The 21,522-nt window shown below is 34.6% G+C and overlaps 1 protein-coding gene across 5 annotated transcripts; it reads left to right on the plus strand.

The window, feature by feature from the left end:
* Window positions 1-5,960: 5,960 nt before the first annotated feature.
* Window positions 5,961-19,303, plus strand: LOC121267068 (sucrose nonfermenting 4-like protein). 5 transcript variants are annotated; one of them, XM_041170954.1, is made up of 14 exons: window positions 5,963-6,267; window positions 6,571-6,747; window positions 6,899-6,986; window positions 7,825-7,959; window positions 8,417-8,566; window positions 8,669-8,728; window positions 9,427-9,516; window positions 13,198-13,332; window positions 14,427-14,571; window positions 14,675-14,848; window positions 15,620-15,683; window positions 15,806-15,875; window positions 17,330-17,444; window positions 18,744-19,303. In XM_041170954.1, exons 2-14 carry the CDS (start codon window positions 6,623-6,625, stop codon window positions 18,833-18,835), a joined length of 1,443 nt encoding a protein of 480 aa, XP_041026888.1. In that variant the 5' UTR covers window positions 5,963-6,267; window positions 6,571-6,622; the 3' UTR covers window positions 18,836-19,303. The 5 variants fall into 5 exon arrangements, with proteins under 5 accessions (XP_041026894.1, XP_041026898.1, XP_041026903.1 ...); XM_041170960.1 differs by having other exon boundaries at window positions 5,961-6,747; window positions 8,432-8,566; XM_041170964.1 differs by lacking the exon at window positions 18,744-19,303 and adding an exon at window positions 17,993-18,294 and having other exon boundaries at window positions 5,962-6,747.
* The last annotated feature ends 2,219 nt before the right edge of the window (window positions 19,304-21,522 follow it).

The raw sequence follows: 21,522 nt of genomic DNA on the forward strand, positions 1-21,522 counted from the left end.
CAAATACTCTAACTACAGAAAGATTACATAAAAATAATTTCACAAACTGACGTAACTTTATATGATTCGTCAAATTGTGATGAGAGTCGGGAATCATTCACGTTTAAGTAGAATTTTACAATATAGTATGCTTACTTTTATTCTATTGGTATAGTTGGATAAATTTATTGATCAATAATGGTCATGGATGTGTTATATTTGAGATCCACTAGTGTGTGTTTAGTCAAGTATCTAACAACAAGCTATCATCATTGATTTATATTCTACCTGTGAAATAATTTTGTCTTTCTTTGTATTTTGAGACAATTGATCAAGTATTACGCCAACCTTAGAATTGAAATGCTCATTCTTTCTAGCTTAGCCACTTAGTTCACCACTAAAATCTAGATTAAAAAAGACATTTCTAGAACATCAATAAATATTTATTATTTTTGCTATATTAAGATTTATCGCGCGAATAATAGATATAGAAATATAATAAGAATAAATATAGATAGAAGCTACAGTTGGGAGGAACCATTTTGCATATATGATGTGGCATCATCTAGACTACACATCTCCCAAGTCTAAAATAAAAAAGTAGAGAATTAAAAACAGCCATGTAGTGAGTGCAAAATGTGCACTACTACAATAGCCATGGTAGGTTTATTCAACAAGACATTAATATTGTTACCATGATACATGGAAATCATAAAACTTTTTTTAATTCCAACTTAGTTGTCATGTCATATAACTAGTGGGAAGAGTATTTTATTCGAATGTATAAATAAGAAAAAATTATTTATATACAATATTTTTTATAATATATTTTACAACAATATGTTAAATAAGGAATAATTTTATAAAATACTTTATAAAAGTAGCATTATTTTACAAAATTAATATGTACTTGTATCAATACTCATAAATTAATATGTGATTGGAAAATGGAAATACTTCTTCTTCATTGTATCTTTGTCGTTTTCTAATATTTCTCGACGAATCGTATGAGGGGGAGCTTGATATGACACTATACTTACGTAGTTTTCTACGTTCACGGAACCAAGTACGTTTTACTTTTTAAAGAAAACAAATACATATAACATATATATATATATATATATATGCATATATAAAAAGAAATAATAGGCGCAATTATATAGTGTACAAGAGTCACATATTCACTTTAAAAAAAATGAGTAAATATAAAATTTACATAAAAAAATTAATTTTTTAATAATAGTCTCCACTATTTTTAAAATAAGTGCGGGATACTTGCACAATTCATAACTGTATCTAATATTATATATATAATTAAATTATGACTTAACGTGTGGTGTAAATGTCTTCAAATATAATTATTTTAATATGTGTATATATATATATATATATAGGGAATGGGTATGGTATTATTTTAGATTTTAATTCAGATTTAAGAAAAAACTTATTTTAGAGTACTGGTATTGACTTAAGTTCGTTTAGTTACACAGATAAGAATAAATGAGACGAGATAAAAGTTAAAAGTTAAATAAAATATTGTTAAAACATTATTTTTTAATGTTATTTTTATTTTAAAATTTGAAAAAATTAAATTATTTATTATATTTTGCATGAGAGTTTAAGAAAGTTATAATAATTATATGATATGAGATTGTTTGGTTTGTACTAAATCATGCCTTAAATGGCTAATTTGAGTAATAATTAGTTTAGAGCATTGGCAATGGTTTAGCCAAAACCAAAATTTGCCTAAAACCTTCATCATTCAATGTATAACCTCACATTGAATTATCCATCTATTAACCAAAATAATAATATAATATTATTTTTTAATAATAATTTTGTTTCTATATTTTGCAACTATACTAACCATATATTAATTATTAATTTAATTTTTACTTAAATTATTATTTTCTAACTTATTTTTCTCAATCTAATTATCCAACAAATGTGCTATTATTTAAGACTTTCTTTTTTATTGTTAAAATGGACATTAACTTACCTTATTTATAAGCTATTGAAAAACTTTCATTGTCTTTCTAACAATCTCGTCCAATACATGCACAGAACTGTCCAATCCTGTCCAACAATTTGTTTTAACTAATCATCGTGTGGTTGCTGCAATTTTCTGAAAAAGTCTGAACGTTCCAAGCCATGCACATGTTTAGTTACTCTGTTTCTCTAAAAGAAAAGGGCTTGAAATTGAACCACATTAATTTATCTTGTGAGGAATTTTAGTAATAACTTTGCTTGTGCAATGACTGTATCTTTTTTTTTTCTATGAAATAAGCAATGACTATATCTGCTCTTACTCATCGAACTAATTATCTTGTTTACATTGGAGAATCCAAGAACGAACACATAATGTTTATTGTTTACATTGGAGTAGTCGAATTTTCTTGTTTACACATATATTCACAAGCTAATTCGTGTCTAATTTGTGTATGACAAGAACGAAGACTATACAAAAAGAAATTGAACCAAGCTTACACAAATCAAGCATGCATTTTTACAGACCAAGCAACTTGAGCATACGCATAGCAGACCACATAGCAAGTACCAATTTAAACAATATGTTTTTCCCACCGTCACATATCAAACCAGTTTCGAAAACATAATAGAAATCGAAATAGAGAGACTTGGAAAGGTAGTTTAGGACAAAAATCTCAAATCCTCTCCTGGCATTCCTAGTAGTATTGGATGTCAATTTCTTCTTATAAACCGACTGTCCTTACCAATTGTTCCTAAACTAAGTCGAGAGAGAAGAGTTCGACAACCCTAAGACTATGAAAGAAGCATGGAAAGTGGGAAAAAAAAAAGAGAGAAGGGGAGAGAGGGAGTGTTGGGCCAATCTAGAGGGAAGAGAGAAATGGAGAGAGAAATGGGAAGAGAGAAAAATGAAAATGGGGTATTTGGCGAGAGAGAGAGAGAAAAAGTAAGAGGGGGTGTCGGGGAACGGATTCACGAGAGAAATGATATCCTACAATTGGACGAGATTGGCTATAAATAGTATCACATCAAAGATGAAATTGACTTTGGATATACTGTAGCTCAATGGTTGAGCTCCCACGTTTTAAACTTTTAACTAGTCCAATACAACAGGTTTAAGAGATAAAAGATGTATATTTTTAGATGTATTAGTATTTGGCTAAACTAATGCTAGTGCTCATACATTGGAGCAGACAAGTTCAAAACATTTTAGCATTTTGCTACAGTACTTGAGTATGAGTGCATATACTTTCTATTTATTCATGGTAGCAAAATCATTGGAATATTTTATTGGATTTTGATCCATCGAAAAATATATTTCTAGTAGTTTCTCTTTTTCGTGCGTTTCTTCATTTTACTTTTCTTCTCACTCAACCGAAGTCTTTCTGACCACATTGCACGTTATAAATGATAAAACTTACGCCTCGTTTGTTTTAAAGAAACATCTCATTTTATCTCATTTCATCATTATAATTTTTTCAAATCTCCATATAAAATAAAATAATTAATTTAACTTTTTTAAATCTTAAAATAAAAATAATATTAAAAAATATATTTTAACAATATTTTATTCAACTTTTTAACTTTAATCTTAACTCATCTCATTTCATCTCTAAAAACAAACGAGCCTTAAAGTGTAAAATATATTTTATGATCGGTATATTTGTGAAATACGACAAAAATAAAATAGATAAAATTTAATAAAAAAATATAAAATTAATAATATTTTATTAGTATATAAAATTTAGATGAATAATCTAATATGAGATTAAGTTTTGAGTGGGATAAGCAAAATATAAAATGTGTGGTAGTAGCTAAATTTTAACTAATACGATGGGAAGCTGATGCTAATGCTCTTGGAGGACTGGATGCTGGTTTAGATTTGACTACACTTTGAGTGGGCGAATTGGTGTACTATAATAACTACAAGCTACTACTAATTAAAAATAAATCGTAGGCAAATATTTTGTAAATGAGGAGGAAAACTTCTAAAATCTATTTAAAAGAGAGTAATGTTAGATAAAATTTTAAAATGTGTAAGATTCGCATATTTTATGATAAAGTCTTAAAATGTTAGATAAAAACCTAAATCATAGGCCCAACGAGTTTGCCACATCAAAGTTACCGCTCGAATATTTTATTTAATTTTTTATTTTTTTCAATGGTTAAGTGACTATTAGTGAAATAGTATAATTTTAAAAAATGTTTGAAAGGAAAATGAAAAATAAAAAATAAAAAGTGCAATTTGCACTAGTGGTAAGTTTGATGGGGCAAACCCATGGGGCTGAGTAGCATCACCTTAAAAAAAAGTGAGATTCTATCATTTAAAAGATAATTTTCTATGTTGGTTTCATATTTACTCACTTTTTTCAAATAGAATGTGCGAAACTTACACAAACTAGGATTGTAAATATCATTTATTTTTAAAATAAGAACAATGCATAATCCTCCCATACAAACTCAATTGAAATAAATAGTATAAGTTCGTGACAATACACTTGTTAACCCTAGCATATCTATTCATGTATACGAATAAATAAATAAAAAAGATGATAATTAATGATAAGTGATGACTAATATTTATATTTTCTACTAGGATTATACAGAAATCAATAGGACCGATCGTCCTCGATCAAAACTGGCTGTTGGAGTTCGGAACCGACTGATCCAATCGGCCAACGATAGAAATGGGTAGAAATTGATGTCGGCCAGTTTGGTTCCTCGTTCTACACCTAAGATTTAGGAAAAAAAAATTGAAACGACGTTGTTTGGTTTGATACACCAAACATTGTTGTTTTGAGTTAGGGTTCAATAACCATCCCCTCCCCATTATTCATCTCAATTCTCTCAGTCGTTCTCTCTCCTCTCCCACACACCAGTCGATAGCCACACAACCTCTCTCATCTCTCACATTGCTTAGTATGTCCCTCTGTCAGCCGGCGTCATCCGTTTTATCTAGCTGAAACCAAGCTTCTTCTGTTCATCTCTCCTCCATTAACATCTCCTCCATTAATTGATCTGTCAAACGTCTCTCATCTCTCCGAGCTCTATCGTCTCTCTATAGTCCGTTCACCTCTTCTCATTTCCACCAGTGGCCTGTCTTTGTTGTAGGGTTGTCAATTTAAGCCTCTTTGACTTGTAATAATAGCTTTCTCTTTTTTTTTTGTTTGGATTATAGTTTATAATAAAGTGCTCGGTTTTGGTGTTGTGACTTAACTTGTTTTGATGTATGATAATTAATTTTCATATTATTTTATGTTTAAAGATCAATAACACAACTCATGTTTACATCTATCGATACTAATTGATATTCAAGAGTCTAAGGATAATGTGAAGAGTTTCATAGTAGAATAAGGTAATATTTTGATCATTCAATATTCATTTGCTTTTATAATTTAATTTTAGTATTTTTCATTATTCCAATTCACTAATATTTAATGTTTTATTTTTATAAATATTTTTGTATAGAGTTGGACAGACAATCAAATGTCACAAATGACAATAATTGTTGCCATTTATTTATTTTTTATTTGCATTGTTGCTTATGACAATTATTTATTTATTTGTAATGTGTATTAAACATTTAGTGGAGTTGACATTAAAATTAAATGAAATTTGAATATTTAAAATGAGCTTTAAAAACTCTCACTACAGCAAATTAAGATTTTAAAATAACCCAAAAAAAAGGGCTTAAAATGATTTAGAGAATTTCTACATTTATTTTTCATTTCCTTCTCTTAAAAAGTCGTCTACGAGAGAATATTCTGGACGAAGTTTAAGACGAGAGGTATCACCACTCAGTGAACAAATTTGGGTCTAAATTCCATGCTTTGACCCCAAAAAAATACATGTATTTAATTGAATGAATTCTTTTCTTACGTATTAATTAAAAAAAATTAAAGCATTTGATTTGTACTTGTCGCGGTCGGACCTCTGCTGTCACCAAGTGGCCGCACGTGCAAAGATAAAGCATAAAACTAGCTTCATCAATGCCATGTCCCTCCGAAAGCCGGCCGAGAGATCTTTGAAGACAAAGCTCGCCACTTACATTATACACACTGCACCCCACCATTCGTTTTCCAAAAAGTTGGTGGTATATATATATACATAATTTTCCACCTATGATGGGATAAAAATAGGAAGAACATCCCATCGGAAGCCAAGTTTCGTCCTTCTTTAGGGCTCCAAAAACCAGACTTGATCGTAGCGCACTCTCCCGATTTTCACATCAACTGTTACTTCTTATTATTACTGTCTCTCTCGTTCAGGGTCTCGATCATTTGTCGCTCGCCCGTGTCCTCGGTATTTTCTAGTTTGGAGTTGTTTTTGGTGGGATTTTGCAGCTTTGCTCGAATATATATTATTAGGGTTAGGGGATTTGTCCATGCGCTTAGTTTCTGTGCTTGCATTTGTAACGGATGAGTAGTTTGTGAGCGGTGATTAGGGGTTTAGTTCTAATATTTTCTTTGTATTTTTTTCGGGGAGAATTTGGATTTCTAGGGTTTGATTGATGGATTTTGTGCTCGTCAGTTCCGAATTGCGGTAAATTTTGGTTGAATTTTTTATTGTTATACTGAGAATGAATTAGTTGGGCTGTGTAATCAGGTTTATTGCCTGGAAGGTATTTTTAGAAAATTTGTTGTAAACTCGGGGGCGTATGTTCGGGCCGAACATGGATTCTGTGCCGGATGCCGCCATAGTTCCGGGCACAGTGCTAATCCCAATGCGCTTTGTGTGGAAACATGGGGGGAACAGCGTGTATCTATGTGGCTCTTTCACACAGTGAGTTCTCTCCAGATTTTCTTCCTTTTTTCCCCACGTACTGCAATATGGGAACTTTTATCTGATTTTATAGAATTATGTTTAGACTAGTTTAATTTACTGAAATATATTTTGTTTTAGTTAACGGGATTTCACATGTATTTTTATGAAGGTGGTCTCAGCTTCTGCCAATGTTGCCTGTGGAGGGTTGCGACAATGTGTTTCAAACTGTTCATGGCTTAATGCCGGGATACCATCAGGTCAGTTGGTGGTTTTGGAATTAAAATAAAGCAGGTGGAGTAATTAATTTTGGTGCTTTGAAGCAATTCCGTATCAAGTTATGAATAAAACTTATCTATCACCTATAAAAAAAGATCATATTAAGTGTTCTTATTGACGATATGATGTTCATGTTGAAACTTCATTATCAAGCATGCAAGTCGGCACTTATTTACAGTGGAACATATTTGAGTCTCGTAAACTAACTTCTTTGTTTATGGGAAGCAAGATGCGAGCTGACAGTAAGGTTGAAGAGAAGATTAGATTTAGCTAAGAACACTGAGATCTATGTAAGGAGTTGAAGCAGATAGAGAATACAAAGCCTACAAGAGGATGTACTTAAAAAATTATTGTTAATTTTGCGTCACCGTCTTCGTAGATTTTGGATCACGTTTTTCTCAATATGTTTCAGTTTATTTATTCAGACTTTTGGGTTCCTTTGATATATAAGCTATTTCTTCATAACTGAGACTGTTTATAAAGGTGTAAAATAAAAAGATTAGTCTGCCAAGCATGGCTATAAAGTAGCCTGGAGATTATTTTGTGGCTGCAATGTTTATAGAGTAGTTCCTTTTTTTACCATGAAATTAATATCTCAAGTGGTACTGATAAAAAAAATAATCTCAAGTGGTGACTATCACTTCTGATCTGTGGTCCTAAAGTGCTTGAATCTGTTGAAATAATGGTATGCCTAATAAATTTTTGTAATTTGAATAAAAATGCTATCATGAGTATATTATGCCCAGAATGCTGAAGAAGATGTTTTACCTTATTCCTTGAGACATGAATATGCTTATGTGTGGATTAAGTAACATGCAGTACAAGTTTTATGTTGACGGTCAATGGCGATATGACGAGTCCCAACATCACGAGAGTGGCGAACATGGTATGGTGAACACACTACTTTTGGCTACGGATTACATGGATGTTGATAATGAAGCCTTTCGGCGTATGGTGAGTTGGTTATCCCATTTATTTGAAATCTTGGTGACTTGGCTACTTGTTGCTCTTTTTGTTGTGTTGATGTCTTGTAAGGATTTTATTGAAGTCAAAAGTCTTGGCTATATCAACCTGTCTGTCTGTGGGCTTGACTTGATTAGTATGAACTTTAGCGTGCTGAACTCTTAGTGAATCTCTGCACATTTTGAAGCCTAGAAAGCAAGTCTTTTTAGTCAATCATGGGAATTGAGTTCTTCAAGTACACGTGCATGTGTCATGGTTAACCATTTTTTTTTGGTGTCTTACCTTGTCAAATGCTACACAACTGGAGGTATATATTATGGTAGTGGTGTTTTGTTGTATCTTAATACTCGGTTTTTGGCTCTTGTAGGCTGTCTTTCTACTTAATTGTTGTTACTATTATTGTTGTTGTTGTTTTTGTTATTATTATCTGCTAACGAGTTAGAACCAGACCGTTACAATGCAGGCCCAAGTTGCAGATGTTCCACTGACTGAGGTGGTGCCAGGTATATCAGACACTGATTTACAGGCCTCCCGTCAACGTATTTCGGTATTTTTGTCTACTCACACTGCCTACGAGTTACTTCCTGAGTCAGGCAAGGTTTGGATGCTTTACCATTTACTTTCATTTGAGAGACTCAATTTTCTGTTTATCTAATGGTAAGTTCAATCAGTTTCTAATCCAGAAACATCTTGCTTACAGGTTGTTGCCCTAGATGTTGATTTACCTGTGAAGCAAGCATTTCATATACTGCATGAACAGGTATTTTTTTCCAAGATGAGAATTAAGTTGAAATTGCTTTTCTTAGTTTGAAATATTCTTTTAAGAAAATGTGGTTTATTATTGATAAAGGAAAATAATTATTCATCGATAAAAAAAAGAAAAAGAATTATTCAAAAATTTATTTTCTCTTTCTATCAAACCAAGGTGCATTGCTTATCTCAAGTGGAAGAGAATGATGAACATATCTGAAGTGAATCTATAGTGTTTTAAATAGCATTCACATCCTATTAACCACTTCGTCATACGGTGAGTTCTTTTGCTTTTGGACAACATCATAAATGCTTTTGGACACCTCAATCATGCCTAGGTGTTGCTCTTGTATATGTTCCATGTACTTGGGCTATGGGCTATGCCTAGTTCTAAAAAAAAAAATCTTATTTACTGATCAAAGAAAAAAAAAAAAAAAGGAACCATGAAACTGCCCTACTAATGTTTTTGGGTGGCCCAAGGGCTACGTCTCATCCTGTATGTAACCTGATATTTGTACAAATATCCACTGGTTGTGGAGTTAATTGTTCCAGCCAAGTCCCTAAAAACTGTTATAGAGGAACTTCTCCAGTCCTTGATTTATTGTTTGGGGCATGGCATCTCTGTTGTCTCTGACATTCTTGCATATTTGCTTACTTTCTAATGAAGACCTTGGGTATATGCACCTTTCTAAATCAAGCGAATTCCAGGGAATCGCGATGGCTCCTCTTTGCGACTTTGGCAGGGGCCAGTTTGTTGGAGTTCTTAGTGCATTGGATTTTATTTTAATATTAAGAGAGGTATGTGCGTCAAGAATTATGAACATCTTTTTTATACATTAATTAGGAACCCTTTCCTTTGGTGAGTTTTGTTAGTGCAAACTCTTGTAACAAGTAGTTTTTTTTTTTTTTTAAAAAGCTGATATTTATTTTTTTATTAAAAAACCTACCTGAGTTATTCTGGAAGCTACCAATGTGCCATATTTAGGGACTATGACTTAGGTAAAAGAAGCCTCGTAGATGTCACGATGCTTTATTTTTCAGGAACTATGAGTTAATTTTTGACATATTATGAGATATTTGTTACTGGTATTTTTTGAACATACCCAACAGGAGGAGTATTGTTGCACCATTGGTCAATTGAAATTCTTTTATTTTCGTTTTGTTGCTTCCCCCTTATTGAATATCTTGAAGTAAAACCTGAAGTGTTTACTTATAAAAAAAAAAAAATCCGAAGTGTTAGAAGGTTCTTGATGTCTTTAGTGTGGTCATTTGGAGGAATACAACTATATTTTCTATAATTAATTTAAGACTAGCGGCTCTACTTATCAAAAGTGGGGAGACTAAGGCCCGGTTTGTATTCGCAATCCATCTCAACTCATCTCACTACTATTCATTACTATTCATCAACTTTAACTCACAAATCTCACTACTATTCACAACCCATCTCAACTCATTTTCGAATCCAAACGACACCTAACTCTCATCAAAAGTACTCTCTCCAATCTTCCTACATACTCTCTCCATATTCCCTTTACTAGGGAGTGGCCAATCGGATTGAAAAACTGTTTAGGGCCTTCTTGTGTGGTGGCATGGGTGAAGAACATAAAGTTCACCTAGTGAGTTGGCAAAAAGTGTGCTGTCTGAAGGAGTTGGGAGGCTTGGGGGTGTGCAATTTGTTCTTTTTTAATAAAGCTATCTTAGGGAAGTGGCTGTGAAGATCCCAATTGGAAGGGGACTCGCTGTGGAGATTGGTTATTGATCGGAAGTATGGTTGTGATTGGGGGGGTTGGTGTTCCAAGGAGAGTAGGGGTACTTATGGGGTGAGCCTGTGGAAGTTTATTAGAAAGGGGTGGAAGGTGTTTGTAAAACACACTAATTTTGAGGTGGGAGAGGGTTCAAGAATCAGCTTTTGGCTTGATGTATGGTATGGTGAGAGAGCTTTATTTTCTGTTTTTGTAGGAGTTTTCAGATTGGCGGCAAATCAGCAGGCTTCTGTTTAAGATGTAATGTGCCGAGCCAATGGTAATGTACATTGGAATATGATCTTATCTAGAAATGTGCAGGATTGGGAAGTGGATGAAATAGCAGGTTTTTAAAGCTTTCTTTATTCCAAGAAGATAGGAGGAAATGAGAGAGATAGAATGTTGTGGAAACACTCAGGGAGCAAAAAATTCTCAGTTAAATCTTTCTACAAAGTGCTGGCAGCACATCAGCCCATTTGGTTCCCTTGGAAGGGTATTTGGAGAGTCCCCATACCCCCTAAAGTTGCATTTTTTACTTGGACTGCAGCTTTAGGAAATATTTTGACGGCTGATAATCCAAGGAAATGTGGGATGATTGTGATGGAGTGGTGCTGCATGTGTAAAGGCAATGATGAATCGATTGAGCATCTTTTTTTGCATTTTGAGGTGGCAAGGGAGTTATGGGCGGGTATTTTCATTCGAGCTGGGTTGTCTTGGGTCATGCCCAAGAGTGTGGTGGAACTTTTAGTATGTTGGAATAGGCATCATCATTGCTCCCAATTGGAAGCGACGTGGAGGATGGTTCCTTTGTGCCTATTGTGGTGTATATGGATGGAACGTAATGAGAGGTGCTTCAACAAGAAGGAGAGAACTGTGCGGGAATTATGGAACTTTTTTGTATTTTTTTTAGTTCAATGGTTTGCTGCTATTGTATTAAAGGGAGGGAATGCCCATGAGTTTTTGCTTTCTTTTCAGCTTTCTAGAATCTAGAATGTAATTAGGTGTCTCTTTTGTATAGTTCCTGTGTACATGGGTTGTGCCTAGTTCATTCAATCATTGAAGTTTCTTGTCAAAAAAAAAAAAAAAATTTAAGACTACATCAAAAAATAGAAATTTTAAGAACTCAAAAGGTATAGTCTTGAGTATAACAAGAAGTATGCAGGGGGAAAACTGGACTAGGAATAGGAAGAGAGACTGAAAATCATGAAAACTCCGTCCATTAAAATCTATAGAGGTTGTCCAAAGGAACATGGTCTTGAATTAAAAAGTCTTTAACTTGTAAGTTCTTCCATTGTGCACTCGTGATCTACAAAGTTTCTAATATCTATCGCTCCTTTCCCTTCAGATCCACCACTGCTACAATTTATGGGGTTATATAACCCTTTACAATTGGCAAAGAGAAGGCCTCCTGTTCTCATGGGCATAACCCAAGCTACCTCAACTCGGTTGAGTTATCATTTTGTAAGGTGTTGGCAATCTTACAACGGAGTAAGAGGTGGTCTATTGATTCCTCACACTCATACACGTACAACACCGGTATGATTATATGGAATTTCCTTAGGTTATCTGTGCTGAGGATATTTCTTAATTGTATCCAAGCCAAAAGGCTACTATTGAGAGCACCTTAGTATGCCTCACGCTTTTTCAAGGGAAGAAATTACCATCATGAGGTATAAAGACCTTATAGAGATTGAACATTGGACCTCCCTTGCTTGGAAATGGCTTAAAGAATCTTATCTGCATCGCTCAGGCATACTCTAGCAGGGTCCAAGTGATTGACAAACTCTGCAAAGACATTAATCTCCTAGTCATGGGCTATTTTGATAAAGCTAACATTCCATTTGGGAACCACAGGAGAACCTCAATATATGAGGAACCAAAGCCTCCTCCACATGCACGTGATACCCCCCATATTTAGTGAGTATAGGTGGTGAATGAAATCCCACATTGCTTGAGAGGGAGAAGTTCTTGCTTTGTAGAATGATTCCTTGGGGGCTCCTTTTGGAATATAGACTCAGATGTGGCTTGGGCCTTGGTGCATTACAGTGCAATACTTTACATTTTTCAGAATGCTTCTTTGAGGGCCCTGTGACCGCACCATAAATCATGATAGAATCGATTCCTAAAGCCATCTCCCACCTAAAGTCTAGTATGACTAGAAAAAAAAGAAACCCCGTTCTCTTTTTATATTTTTCCTTAAATCCACCTTGTGCGGCCCATGTTTCTCATTAATAAACTACCCACACCAAGCACAACCAAATTCCAAATCCACTATGGCTTTCCACAAGGCTTCTCTTCAATGTTGGTAACACCAAAGCCATTTCCTTTGGAGGCAAGTTTTGAACTATGAAACCTCCCTCAGACATTGAATAGCACACCTTAACATGGTTTACTTGGTGAAGTTTGAACTCTTCATGTAGACAGCTCCATAAAAAAAAGTCCTTTTATAACTTCTCTATATGATTGGCCACACTTGTGAGAAGGGAAAACAAGGATAGGAAATATGTAACCGAGCCTCTTGCAACATTATTCCTAGCATGTCATCATAATGCTAAAGAAATATTTACCTTTGACCATTCTTGGTGCTAGCAATGTGTTTTTTAGATGTACATATTATTGACAGAATTTGTGCTAGATAAGATCTATGCGTTTGTTGTAAAGTTCAGTCAAAGCATGCATTTGTATTATTAAATAGTTGATAACTTTATTAAGCTTGCTAACTTACATTTTACTTTAGCTTGGGAGTCATGCGTCAAATCTGACAGAAGAAGAGCTTGAAACGCATACTATATCTGCTTGGAAAGAGGAAAAGGCATATCTGAACAGGCAAAATGATCTTCATGGGAGAGCATTTCCTAGACGTCTCATCCATGTAAGTGTTTGGCGTCTGGAATGTTAGAATCTCTGACATGTAAATGGACTGAGTTGCCATTCATATATATAGATATATGTATATATTAATTGGGGATTAATAACATGCAAGATATCTTGTATGTATCCCTTGTACGTGGGCTAGGCTTGTTCATTATTATCAATTAGTTTTGCTTACCTATGAAAAAAACCTGCAAGAGATTCTACTTCTGTGTATGTGGGTGTGGGCCTACGTGTTCATAGAAAAATATATCTCATAGTTTGCAAATTGCAAGTATTAATTTCTAATTAGGAATAACTAGAATAATAATTGTGTTATAGTTGCTCAGAAGCACTTCCGAGATAACTTATTGTTTTTGATGGAGTATAAAATCTCGATAATTTACAAGGTCATCATAAAACTTATGTAAACATTGTTGAATGCCATTTTATGGTATCTGAGAAATGAGATACTCTTGATTCAATTTTTTGATAAATTTATTTATAATCAAATAAGGTGTTGTTTGAGTACACAGGGATTCAATTGTAAAGAGGCCATCATAAAAACTCATGTAAGATTGTTCAAAACGCCTTAAGAGTGTCACTGATTTAAAAAAGAAAAAAAACCTTAGGGTGTCTTAAGGAAATGGAAATTTTTATTAAACTAGTAAAGCTTGGGAAAGATTGTCTAAATCTTGGAACTAATCATAATCTATCATGACATAATAAAAGTTTTTCTCAATGGTGAGCTAGTAGATATAGAATAAAATGTGTTGAGGATGTGAATAATTAAGACTACTTAACAACAATAAAAAAATGAATAGTTAGACTACATGCAGTGTAAAGCTGTTCTCTTATCGAGATGATGCTTTAGTGACCTTGAAATTTCTGTGCTGTAGTGTGGAGGACAGTCCTACAGTGGCATTATAGCTCCTTTTTCTTGTCCATTGTGCAGTTATCCATTGAATTAGCCCTGGGAATATATAAGATCTTTATCTGTAAATCCCCCCTGAAAAAAAAAAATGTTTGTGCCATCTGCTTGAGAAAAGCAGCATCATTGTGGTAGTATTTAGCACATGCCTGTGGTCAATTGGTCCCATTGTTTGTTAATTGCAGGCTAGTCCATATGATAATTTGAAAGATGTTGTTCTCAAGATTCTGCAAAATGAGGTGGCCACCGTTCCTGTCATCTGTTCATCTTCAGAAGATGGATTATTTCCACAGTTATTACATCTTGCTTCACTTTCTGGAATTCTGAAATGTAAGCTTTCCAACTTGCTTCTAAATAATGATGCATGGCTTTGTAAAGCTTGCCAACTGATGGTACATGATTGGGTGTTAAACCTCTTGATGGTAATTCTCAGGTGTTTGTCGATACTTTAAACATTGTGCAAGCTCATTACCCATACTCCAGCTACCAATTTGCGCAATTCCTGTGGGTACATGGGCTCCACAAATAGGGGAATCTAATCGGCGACCGTTAGCAATGTTGAGACCTAGTGCTTCTCTTAGTTCAGCGTTAAATTTGTTAGTTCAAGGTATGATTCTTGCTTGCATCATGTTCAGAGGGAGAAAGGGGGAGGGGGAGAGGGAGGGGGAGGGGTGGGGGTGGGGGCAGGAAGAAGATAGTCTACAACATACCAATTCATACTGTTTATTGGGTGGAGTTTTTGGCCTTAAATTTAACTTGTGTGCACAGTGAATGTAAAGATGTATGTATTCAAGTTCACATGTCTGTGGTTTCTCGGAAGAAAACTACTCTGTAAGCCTAGCACACTGTTAAGGGATATAACCTAAGTGTGCTTTATTTTAGTTTAGACAGACTAAAGCGATTGCAATGATATATGGACTCTATGGAGAACAAAGTATTGTAACTCATTGAGATTGATGGTGAAAATAAGTTTCAAAGGGAATTTTCTACTACAAATTTTCTATTACAAAATACTTATAAAAAAATTACCATTACAAAATATAAGATAGCATTGCAAGATTATCTGTCTAGCTTGCTTATAATTATATTTTTTATAAGAAGCTGCCTATACGTATATATCACAGATAAACACAAGTATGATCAACTCACTTATAGAAAGGAAAGGTACAAATATGATTGAGCCATGAAATAATTTTCAGTTGCTGTACTTTTTTTGGTCCATTTGAGGCTCATTGAACCTATGGGCTACAGAATGAAAGTTAGACACCAATAGACTTGACTAGTTGAAGCAATTGCAACTTGGATTCTGGTGGCCATATATTTGCAAATTGATGCTTTTCTATGTCCTGTAATTTGTATGCATCCTTTGCTTTTGCAGCTCAAGTGAGTTCAGTACCAATAGTTGATGATAATGACTCGTTACTTGATGTATATTGTCGCAGGTTAGTATGTTACTTGTAATTTGAATATTGCATGTTTCTAAGATGCTTAGATCTGATTCTTTAGCCACCTTCTATTTGTCTACGACGGGTGGTTATTCATTATTTCTATATGTTTTTGACAGTGATATAACAGCTTTGGCTAGAGACAGAGCTTATACACACATTAATCTTGATGAAATGACAATTCATCAGGTAAAGGTTGTAACCTCTTTTTAGTGAACAATCAACTATCTTAGACACATTTCTTGTGAAGTAAAAGTGTAAACATGTTATCATTTACTGTTTTCATTCTCTGTGTATTGAAAATGTTGTAGTTTAGCTAAAGCCGATCAATAACACTGATTGACTGCCTCAGTTTTGAGTGTCAATTGATTACCTTGCACACCAATACTTACTGTGATGCAGTCATGTCTAGATCTGCTAGTTTTATACTTTTGGCATTTAGCAGTAGCATTTTTCCAGATGCATCTATATATTTATTGTGCAAAATGATTGCTGGTCATATTGTATATACTCTGTTTGATTGTGGGTGTTGAAGAGCTTTACATGCTAGCTTTTGGTTGAGAATTATATTTGGCTCGAGGTGGAGAGGTTTATAGAGGTAGGAGAAAGTTACTCATGATTTATTTTTTGGCAGTTTTGGGGGGGGGGGGGGGGGGTGTATGACAATGTATATCAAGCTGAGACACACTAACACCCTTCTGCAGCCAACCCACTAAGGTTGCGTTTGGATATTGAGCTGAGGTCAGCTGAGTTGAGTTCTTTATGAATAGTAGTGAGTTGAGTAGTGAAAGGAGTTATGTGAAGCCATCTAAACTGAGTTTAAAGTGTGTTTAGATGTTAAGATGAGTTTAATATTTTTTATGAAAAATTGAAAAAGGTTGTGGGTCTCACGTATAAATATGTTTTAAGTTGAAACAGGTTGTGAGTCCAACGTGTAAGAAGGTTTTGAGTTGGGATGAGTTTAGTAATTTGAGACTTGGGTGTTTGGATGTTAGACTCAGCTTAAAGTTAGACTGAACTCAGTTGAGTTCAGTTGAAGTTGAGTTTGGGAACCAAACGCGGCCTAAGAGGGAACCAAATGTGGGCTTTGCACATGTAGAATGTCAAACAGAAATAAACATCGAAATAAAAACTGCAGCCATTTTTCTCTAGCAACATCGATAGAGGTATTTAGGCTGAGTTGAGATGTTGAGCTTAGTTGAGATGAGTTGATTTCTTTATGAATGGTAGTGAGTTGAGATGGTGTAGTGAGTTTTGTGGGGCCTATCTAATATGAGTTTAGATGTGTTTGAATGTTAAGATGAGTTTAGATGTATTTATGGAAAGTTGAAAAAGGTTGTGGGTTTCGCTTGTAAAGAGGTGTTGAGTTAAGGTAGTAGGTCTCCCACGTGTAAAGAGGTTTTGAGTTGAGATGAGTTTAGTGATTGAGAGTTAGACTCGGCTCAGTCTCAGTTCAGTCCAAGTTCCAAACGGGGCCTTGGGGTATGGAATCTATTTCTGCTAGCTTTATACAATGTTCTTTTTTCTTTAGACCCAATGTGGGTCTGTAAGCCTTAGTTCTAACTTATTGTGTCAGCTACAGTGATCATTGTTACATAATTTTTTGCATTGTGCCTCTCTCTCTCTCTCTCTCTCTCTCTCAGGCATTGCGGTTTGGACAAGAGTCGTACCCTCCTTATGAGCCAAGAAGTCAAAGATGTCAGATGTGTTTGCGCTCTGACTCACTGCATAAAGTGATGGAGCGATTGGCAAATCCTGGTAAAGCTTATTTTGTTACTTATTTTATATGTGAAGTATGTTCTCTCTTTTTGATTGGCGACGTATGTCCTCTTTTATGTTTAAACTAAAGATTAAAGTTCTGAAAAAAAGCATTCTCTTGCTGTTGGCTGAAGGGTTGAAGGGTGTAGCATCATTATCATATAGTGAAATGCATAAATACAGGTTTTTTGTTTTTACTGTTTTGGTTGTAAAATTTGGAGACAATATAGAATGACTTTTGATTAGCATTCATCGCTTGTGAAAAACGTGGTAAATGTTGTCCAATTTATTTTGTTAGAGTGCACTGTGTCAGCAGAGAAATGGTAAATACGATTCTTACTTTTCTTCTGCCTATCCTTCGTCTGTTTTCCTTGTATGGCATTTATATTCCTTGTATGCACTACGTGTCCTTTAATGACATTTGCTTTCAAAATGGTGTAATCCCAGCACAATGCTGCCCACAAAACGAATGGATACATTTTTGCTGATTTGTTTCCTCTTTTAAGTTTGTGATGGATGAATTCCTGACTTGTTGCCCCAACCTCCAGAGACTCTCCTCGAGTTAGATGACATATATTGAAGACTGTAGCCAGAGTCCTGGGTTCGAATCCAAATATGGATTCACCTCAGAATATTGGTATTAGCCGCCTATGGATTCATAAATTCCCTAGTGAGGTTGGGGTCTAAACTATGGCTCAAACCTGACTTGAGGGAGCGCTTGTGGTTGGTTTACTGCCATTTAGGCCCCTCATGTGACCCTGTTTAGGTCTCAGTGGGTAAGTTGCTTACAATGGTCACGCTCAGAAGGGAAGCCACCTCGTGTTTCACCCTTCTACTCCTTTCACTTAGCAAAAGAAAAGATAGCCAGAGTGCTGCTTGGCATTCAAACAAGAAAAATTATAAACATAAGCCCTACACCCTGCACACCACTTAAAAACATATGATTTTACTAATATAAGGATAAAAAAGTAAAATCACATATTTTTAAGTAGTGTGTAGGGGTGTGGGGCTTCTGTGTAGCACAACTCTTCAAACAAACAGTCACATGAAAGGTGATTTACTCAAGCATTATGTAGAATATGAAATTTGCATAAATTCTATTTTGTGGTCTTGTTGGGTCTGAGACCTTAGACATGATGGGGAGTTATCAATGTATCACGGCTGGAATTAAATTTGGCTCCCCCCTTTATACACCAATTTTGGCTACCACTTGGTCCTGTTGACATGAGAACGACCCCATGTTCAGATTTCTACATCGAATTAACTGGCCTCTCAAAATGTCGTGTAACTGTGTTTCAGGTGTCAGAAGGCTTGTCATCGTGGAGGCTGGCAGCAAGCGTGTGGAAGGCATAGTTTCGCTCAGTGACATTTTCAAATTCTTGCTTGGCTAATTCAAAGCAATGTCCGAAGATATGGCATGGATGGGGTTTGTGCAGTCTATTTAGAGTTCAAGATGTTTGTTGGGCAGCATCAGCTGTTCAACTGTTCCATAGACACTCCCATTAGCTTACACGATGAATAGGATCTCGTTTCGCTGATATATAAAATTCAATTGGCAATTGGATTGACCTCTGGCTTCAACGCCTATTTTTTTTTTCTTTCTTTTAGGATTTTAGGCTAAAGAAAGAGGCTGTAAATTGAGAGGATTTGATTCTCTCCCAAATTTGTTCATCTATTATCCCTTGTTGATATAATTATATTACTGACATTATGAATGCCACCTTTACATGGATGGAGGGGGAGCGTGGCACTTGTAACATTTTTATGCTGCAAATGAAGCAAGAAAGTGCATAAAAAAAGAGACATGGAGGATGGATACTGAATGATTTCAAGTGATTATGTTGAGTCTCATTTAACCTTGATGGCTGATTGTGATTATTTTCAATTTTCTTACGGTCGCATATGCCAGAAGCAAGGGAATTCACGAAACAGATGCGAATCATTCAAGATATAAACATGTGATAGGCGGCTAAGGGTAGGTTCCAACATAAACCCTCCACATGAAATGTATTTTTTTTTATAAAAAATACAAGACTATCTACTAGGGAATTATGGATTCCATAAGTTCGATGTGCTTTCGATATGTTGTGTTTTTGGTGAGCTAATAGTAGTGCATGCATTAATTCTGGAAAAATAAGGGAAAAATCACTATTGAAAGTGTAAAATATTATCATTATTTAGGAGTTTGAAAAAGTTGAATTGAGATTTGAAAAAGATGAATTGTTTATTATATTTTGTGTGAGAGTTTTGAAAAAATTGTAATAATGAGATGAGATGAAAATTTTATGTCTCATCCCAAACATACTGTAACACCCCGTTCCCATAGGATAAAGATGTTACTAACATTCATAACATAATGCCCGGTAAAGAGATTCATATCTTGAATATACCTCATTTATTTAAAAGCGATAAAATATTAAAAACTGATTTGAACATAATCGTCTCAAAAACTGAACGTAAAGTAAAAGAACATAAATTAATCCTAGGAATGATGTAAAAGACGTCTTATTCTTGTGTGAATTATCATCTATTCCTTCCTAATCATTTGTACTAAATCTACCCTGGCCATCCAGCTCTGCATCGTCATAAACATCATCTGTAACAATTAGACATGAAAGAAACAAGAAAACAAACAAGAATGAGTCGAATACTCAGTAAATAGCACATTATACTGTAAAACATAATCTAGCCTAGCCTGGATTTAGTTTCTGAAGGCTCTTAACAACATACATACATATATCTTCATATATTCACATAGCACATATCTATCCATCATTATGAGCTGAAGCATACATAATATGTAACGTGAATGTATAATAACTTGTTTATCTTGTTTAACATGGAGTGAAACACACTTGAGTCCGTGTTTCACTTAACTGGCATAACATAGAGTGAAACACGCTTGGGTCTGTGTTTCACTTAACTGAGTAACATGGAGTAAAACACGCTTGGGTCCGTGTTTCACTTAACTGAATATCATGGAGTGAAACACGCTTGAGTCCGTGTTTCACTTTACTTGTGGTTAACCACGCTTGAGTCCGTGGTACTGTATTAAAATTTCTTATCTTTCTTAATGCATGAGAATTCACTAGGCTTCATGAACTTTCTTAACATGGCATATTCTTGTACATGGCATAACATAACATGACATAGCATAACATGACTAGAACTGAACATTTTATGACATTCCATGGTATACATGATCTAAGTATTACATGAACATGGCATACATGATTTACGTGCTACATTCCATGGCATACATGATCTAATTATCATATGAACATGGCTTGCATAATTTGACTATTCTATTACATGGCATATTTGACTTGAATTACTACATGAACATCTCATGGCTTTCATATGATTTTAGTAACATTCAATCAATCAAAAAACAAATTCATTCATTCAAGCATAATCTCATATTTCATCAAAGATCGTGAAAGGAATCTAACCTTGACTTGTCTTATAGCGTAGCATAGATAATCATCATAAGGACATCACATTTTCATACATAACAATAATATTCACAGTACGCATGCATTCATATGATCATATTATTTACCTCTTAGCGCTGCTTCCTGATTTCCAACTTGTAGCGTGTTATCTATACAAGATACTCGATGTTACTAATTTTTTAGATAGACGTGTCGCGGTTCTCTACGTGATTAAATACAAAATTGGAATTTAACATATTCGTTATCTTGTTCCCATGCAAAATTAATGAATACTTGTGATATATAATTAATCAGGAATAGATAGCTTAGTAGTATAATCGGGTTTAATATAAAGCTGCTAGATAAATAGCGTAAAATTAAATCTGAAATTTAAGATTTTATCATGTAAAAATATATAATTTAAAATAATAATCTAATTAACTCCTAAATATTGTCTACGTAATATAAGGGAATTAGGCCTACTAACACAAGGTGCTGAGATGGATAAGGATCGGGCTTAGTACAGGACAAAGCCCATCTGATAGTTCAGCCCTTACAAGAATAAAATCACCAGGCCGAATGGACCTCAAAGCCCAAGGCCCACTTTGATATCAAAGGCAGGAAACATAAGTCTGAGAGTTGTG

This window comes from Juglans microcarpa x Juglans regia, chromosome 1D (genome assembly GCF_004785595.1).
Source record: "Juglans microcarpa x Juglans regia isolate MS1-56 chromosome 1D, Jm3101_v1.0, whole genome shotgun sequence".
NCBI classification, from domain to species: domain Eukaryota; kingdom Viridiplantae; phylum Streptophyta; class Magnoliopsida; order Fagales; family Juglandaceae; genus Juglans; species Juglans microcarpa x Juglans regia.